The 6787-nt window shown below is 43.7% G+C and overlaps 1 protein-coding gene across 1 annotated transcript; it reads left to right on the top strand.

Moving 5' to 3' along the window:
* The first annotated feature begins 1005 nt into the window (after positions 1-1005).
* On the top strand, positions 1006-4871 carry MOS (MOS proto-oncogene, serine/threonine kinase). The gene has a single exon (XM_038579345.1). The coding sequence runs from the start codon at positions 3639-3641 to the stop codon at positions 4755-4757; it is 1119 nt and encodes a 372-aa protein (XP_038435273.1). The 5' UTR covers positions 1006-3638; the 3' UTR covers positions 4758-4871.
* Positions 4872-6787: the final 1916 nt, after the last annotated feature.

Raw genomic sequence — 6787 nt, 5'->3', positions numbered from 1 at the left:
GCGCCCCGCCTCAGGCTCAGTGCTAGTCTGGTTCTCCTTCCTACGCCTTCAAAGGGTTCCTTCTGTTTGTATAAGCTTTAAGCCCCCACAAAACCTGGATCTGCCCCTGGGCATATTATTTTAGAAAAACCAAAGTAGCTCTCCAGGCTTCTGTACGGACATGGGAACATACATAATTCTTGCTGACCATAAAATTCAAACTTCATAATATTAATTAATAATATAATTCCACTTAAGTAAAAAAAAATTTAAAGTTTTTCAACTTTATAGTTTTTATTTTTAGCAAAGCACGTCTTCACTTATTATTTTAGCTCCAAAAAAAAAAAAAAAAAAAGGCAAAAGTTTATTTTCGACTTCGACTGATGCTTGCAAACAGCAGCAGTACAACCCTTCGAGCCTTCGAGGACTGCAGGGCGCCCCCTCCTTGGCCTTCGGACTTTCTGGGGTCGGGCTGTAACCGGAGATCCCGGGCGGCGGGTCCCGAGGCGCGCACGCGCAGACGCGGCCCGAGGGCTCGACGTGGGCGTCAGCGGGCGAGGGCGCGCCGTGCGGGCTGGAGTTGCACGGCCTCTTAAAGATGTCTCCCGGAAGGCTACGTGATGATGCTGAGCGCACGAAGATGCACTTCTGTGCGCGCAGGGGGCACGGGCACGCCGCAGCGGGGCGCAGTGAGCCCGGGCACAGGCCGCCTCGGCGGGACGGCCGGCCACGTGCTTCCCCGCGCCCGGGAGGCTGCGCGCCGACCCCAGGGCCGGGAGGCCTCGGGCAGCTCGCCCACGGCGTCCTCGTGCCCGCCGCCTGCGCACGGCCGCGCGGGACGGCGCCCTCCCGAGCCCCGGAGCCGAGGAAGACCCTGCGCGAGCCGCGAGGTTGTCTCCCGCGAGCCGCGCTCCTCCCCGTCTGCCGCTGAAGCGGAGTTCAGCGCGCTGCCCCGCCGCCGCCCCGCCGCTGTCCGCCGCCGCCGCCGCCGCCGCCCCGCCGCCGCCACAGCTGCGGATGCGTACGCCGAGCCTTGCCTGAAACCCACGCAGCTCCCCACAGGCGTGCTGCCAGGCGGAGCAGAAAACGGAAAGCCTTTAAGAACCGGAGAGCCTTCTGCTCCTCACCGGGTGCCCCCAGTCTGGTTCATTTGCACTTCTAGGAGACAGTGCCTACCCTGTCATTAACGAATATTCTTTGCCTTTATTTGCTATGACGAGATGACTGCATTTGATCAGATAAATGTTGACCCTCTGCATTCCTAGTATATAACAATAAGGCAATATACTCTTAACATATCTAACCTCAAATAAAATTTAAGTTAGAAGACCAGTCAGACTTCGGTTTAGCTTAAGTAATGAGTCACTTCAGCCCTAGCAGGGTACGCTTTTTTATTTTTTTTAAGAATTTTTATTTATTTATTCATAGAAACAGAGAGAGGGGCAGAGACACAGGCAGAAGGAGAAGCAGGCTCCACGCAACAAGCCTGACGCGGGACTCGATCCCGGGTCTCCAGGATCACACCCCGGGCTGCAGGCGGCGCTAAACCGCTGCGCCACCGGGGCCGCCCAGCAGGGTACGCTTTGACACCGTCTTAACAAATCTGTTTCTTACAGCATAAGCCCATATACACTTTATGAGTTTCATAAATGATAATTAGCAATTAGGAATTACTTATCATGTCCTGATCTAAGTATTTGCTGTGAATACTGACAGCAGTCCTCAGGCAGATTTTCCTCGTCTTACAGATAAGGAAACTGAAGGATAGTAAGAAACCCAGGCAATCTGGCCCCAGAGGCTGTTTTAAAATGGATATTCAACGAAATACTCTTGAGCAGATTGGCAGATGCTAGATATAATGAACTTGGGGCTTGTGAATGTAGAGTGCCACATTTTCATTAATACCTTGTATCTTATATAAGTAATAAAATCAACCTTTGTAAAATGAATTACCTATGCTCTTAGCTTAAACATAAAGATTATATAACAAGTCACATCATTTTGCAAAGAAGGTTATGACACTCTTTTGATCAATATAGCATTCCTAATACCATAAAAGTTTCGGAGACCTAAATTATAATGCCAACTATGTGATGACTATTAAATAAATTTTGTAATAGACTTACTGTAGAATATAATTTTATTACTTTCTTATTTTACTCTCTTCACTGTCATTCTTTTATATTTTGGTTTTGATTCAACTGCCTTTCTACTAATATATTTTATAATATACATTTTTAGACTTTCTTTATTTGTACAGGGCTCCCGAACTTTTATTCCAAAATTAAAAAGTTTATTATTATCCTAATTTCTTAACTGAAAAAAAAAAAAACCAAGGCTCAAACAGATTAAATATTACACACAATATCTAAGGCAGATGGGTAGTATAGACTAGAAATCCTACCCTAGGGCCCAACAGACTTCAAATGGTTTATGTAAATGGCTTGTGTTTATTCACATATCTTCTCAGAATCAATATATCTCAGAAACAGACCTCTTTTATAAAAATGAAGGTGGTTAAACATCACCTATATGCTAAGTACAATAAGTTAAAACAGAATTTTACCAATTTTTTAAAAATATGGATCCTAACACCTTCCTATGTTTTTTAATCAACAGGTTAGTATTATTGGTCTTTTCCTCAAATATGGAATGCAAATTAGTGGGAGGTGGGGAGTTATAAAAACTAGAAAGAAAGAACTTATGGTTGAGTAGCAAGACTCATTTATTTTTAACATCTGGGTTTCCACATTATATATAGGCAGTGGTGATTCTGTGCCATTTTTATTCGGATTTTTCCTCTTCTAGGATTCTCTCATATTTGTTATTCTTTGAAGCTCTGATTATGGCTCTGAATCTGAATTTTTTTTCTCCCCCAACTCTGTTTCAAAACTTCTGTAACTCATTTGCCATGAAGTCTAAGATCTCTCTTGCAAGTGAGCTTACTGGGTGGGCCAAACTGCCATGGAACAGGACTGTTAGGAAGTCGATATGTTGCTAAGAAATCTTGCTAATTTGCTATATGAGCTGAATGGAGTGTCAGAGAATTTTCCTTTCCCCTGATGACCTTAGGAGGTGTATGTTTTGACCTGTATTAGTGATTGTATTTGGATCAATTACTTTAAGGTTACAATTTTTTATCCATATATGAATGTTGCACCTAATTATCCCCATAATCGGCTAAACAAATGTCAGCTGTTCGTATTTCAAATATTTCTGCCAATAACTGCTGGAAGTGATTTAATGCAGCTGGAGAATAACACTGACAATCATTATAGCCTGCAAAATGTGAAATAATTTCATTGCACTATATAGTCTCTTTAGTCTGAACACTGATCATGTTCAGTGGATGACACTTAAAAAAAAAGCTGTTTTTTTTTATAATTAAATAATAAATAATGGAAAAAGGGGGTGAGTCCACAGGCAGCTCACTGCTGTTTATCTGGCGAACTCTTCTGGGTGGAGAGCTTATTTTTATAAAAAGTCACTTTAAGTGTTGAAGGGAAATATTTTCATCTAAAAAGGAGGATTGTACTTCATTCAGACTGCTTCCGCTCATCTGATAAAAACCCTTGTGAGTAACAGCACAGACACGGCTCATTTGGGGAAAATGAAGGAAGAGGAGAAAAGCGCTGGGCGGAGCAAAGGAGGAGTCAGAGATGCTTCCAAACTCGTGGGACCCTCTTCTTTTGGTTTACCTGAGCCACTTTGGGGTCCACTTTGAAGGTGCCATGCCCTCACCTCTTTCCCGGCACAGTTACCTCCCCAGTGAGTTTTCTCCCTCGGTGGACTCGCGGCCCTGCAGCAGCCCTTCTGAGCTCCCAAGTAAAGCAGGGAAGCTCTTCCTGGGTGGCACTCCTCCCAGGGCTCCAAGGCTACCACGTCGGCTGGCCTGGTGCTCCATCGACTGGGAACAGGTGTGCTTCCTGCAGAGGCTGGGAGCTGGCGGGTTTGGCTCCGTGTACAAGGCGACTTACCATGGTGTTCTGGTGGCCATAAAACAAGTGAACAAGTGCACCAAGAACCGACTGGCATCCCAGCGCAGTTTCTGGGCTGAGCTCAACATCGCAAGGCTTCGCCATGATAACATCGTGCAGGTCGTGGCTGCAAGCACACGCACACCTGCGGGATTTAACAGCCTAGGCACCATAATCATGGAGTTTGGTGGCAATGTCACCTTACACCAAGTCATATACGGTGCCACAAGCTGCTCTGAGAAGGATGTGCAGCCTCACTGCTGTGCCGGAGAGCAATTAAATCTGGGAAAGTGTCTGCAGTATTCCCTAGATATTGTGAAAGGCCTGCTTTTCCTTCACTCACAAAACATTGTACACTTGGACCTGAAGCCGGCTAACATTCTGATCAGTGAGCAGGATGTCTGCAAAATTGGGGACTTCGGTTGCTCAGAGAAGCTGGAAGACGTGCTGTGCTTCCAGACTCCTCCCTACCCCCTGGGGGGCACCTACACCCACCGAGCTCCAGAGCTCCTGAAAGGAGAGATGATAACGCCAAAAGCTGACATCTACTCCTTTGCCATCACTCTTTGGCAAATGGCTACCAAGGAGGCGCCCTACTCAGGGGAGCGGCAGTACGTGCTCTACGCTGTGGTGGCCTATAATCTCCGTCCATCTCTGTCAGCAGCTGTCTTCACTGACTCCATCTCTGGGAAAAGACTTGAGAAGATCATCCAGTGCTGCTGGAGGGCCAGCGCTCTACAGCGGCCAAGTGCAGAACTCCTCCTGGTTGACCTTAACTCTTTAAGAGCTGAATTTGACTGACTCCATCCTGTACCCTCAAGATAAGCTTTGCCTGTGTTTCTATTCATTTTTAAAGAAGTGACCATGTAGAAAAAAACATATTTGCAGAACGGATTTTTAGAAAATAAAGTTATTTAAAACCCCTTTTGGTCTCAGATGCTCTTTCTAAGACAAATAGCACAGCTACAAATTTGGTAGTCAGCTGAATATTGTTAGTAACTAAACCTATTCCCTTATAGAGATATGCTTTGTTTTCATTGCAAGTGTGCTTAGTGCTATAGTTCTCTAGTATTGTACTTATTCAAATTTGCTATTGATGGAGCCAGCCTGTCCAAAATAGAGCTGCACTGTAAAGTGCCAAAATGTTCTATAAATTCAAATAATATGCTCTGTAACTCCTACCTAAATTTAAAGTATTAACATTTTATTTGCTCCCACACCAAACAAGTAAAAACTTTTGAAAGATATTAATTTTTTCCTGCTCCTCCCCCCAAAACTTCTCATTTGTAATGACCTTCACACATAAAATTCACCAACTGAGGCAAATCTATTTTTAAAGGAATAATATCTCAAATGATTTCTTATGATATTTTGAACTTGTACATGCCATGAGTAGAAACATTGTGCTAATATTCTTCCAAACTGGATCTCTTTTATCTATTTTTTGGACTCAGAAGTAGATGATAAAGCAAAGACTTTACATTACATGAGGGAAAAATGATGATCCTGAGGGACAGTAAAATTTAACATTTGGATGGAAGAGACCAGACAAGTAAAACCAGACTGCCCATTCTAGAAAATCAAGACAATGGTTGCCAGTACCTAAGATTTAAGAGAATGAAGTGACTGAGTTTTGTCATTAGGACCACTTTGACTTCCATTTAGCAACAGTAGTTTCTGTGAATGGGGAGGGTAAGGCCATTGCAATGGACCAGACAAGTATGGCAAGGACTTGATGTAGAACCTGTACTTGGGCTGTAGAGGAAAAATGGAGGTAGCCGAAACTTTGAAAAGGGATAAGATATATGTTTTTGGATTTGGGGTTTGGTTTAGTTGTCTTAAGATGAAGAAAGTGAGTTTATTTGTAAATGAAGCAAGAAAAGACAAAGATAATTGATAAAATTTAAAAGTTATAAAATGAAAAGTAGTACCTAGGGAAAGACTAGAGCTTGGAGAGAAAGAGCATCTCTTCCCAGATGTGAGCAAAGGAGGATGGGACAACTGTCATTGAAGATAAGTTTTTACATAAGAAAAAGAGACACTGGGGAGATTCACATCTGTGAATTTCTATTTTGTTCCGTTAAGAGTGACTAAGAGTAGGAGGTCTACAAGGAGATCATGGTTTGGAACTGTTCTTGAGGGAAGCAAAAGGGAGCTGTCCATGACTACATAAAATATTGGTTCAGTGTTGCTAGCTCTGTCCATGTATCTTAGAGAACAAACCACCCATATACCAATGAATAATTTCCTCCTCTGTTCATTGTAGCAACAGGAGTTCATGTTGGAAAGTTTAAAATACAATAGCTCAAAAACAAAATTACAAATCAGTTTGTTCCACCAAGTGTGCTAAAATTCTAATTATGCTGAATATCTCATTAACAGACTGTGAGCTGCATGAGAATCCCCTATTAAAAGCATTAAGGCCCGGAATTCACTTCCAGAATGAACACGGCTGCAGCTTAGATTCAAATATCTTCCCTTCTCTCCTGGAAACCAAAGAGGGAGGTGCTTTGTAAACTCCACAATCTTTTAATTTCTGTCGTCTACGGCCATACCACCCTGAACGCGCCCGATCTCGTCTGATCTCGGAAGTGTAAACTCCACAATCAGTGACACTAGAAGACACAGAAAATGTACAGATGCTGAAATGAATGCAGTGAGGCCAGATGACTGGACAGAGCCCATAGGAAAAAAGTGCAGGGAACAGCGGGGAATAGTTCAGGGGAGGACCTATCAGTGGCAGTGAAAGTCCTGGCAAACACAGATGTCCTAATGAGCAGATACACACTCAAGTGCAAAAGGTGAGGAAAGAACTCCTGCAGACAGGGCTG

Source organism: Canis lupus, chromosome 29, assembly GCF_011100685.1.
Source record: "Canis lupus familiaris isolate Mischka breed German Shepherd chromosome 29, alternate assembly UU_Cfam_GSD_1.0, whole genome shotgun sequence".
Lineage (NCBI taxonomy): Eukaryota > Metazoa > Chordata > Mammalia > Carnivora > Canidae > Canis > Canis lupus.
The sequence above is the reverse complement of the archived record's forward strand: the minus strand, read 5'-3'. Positions and strand labels throughout refer to the sequence as shown.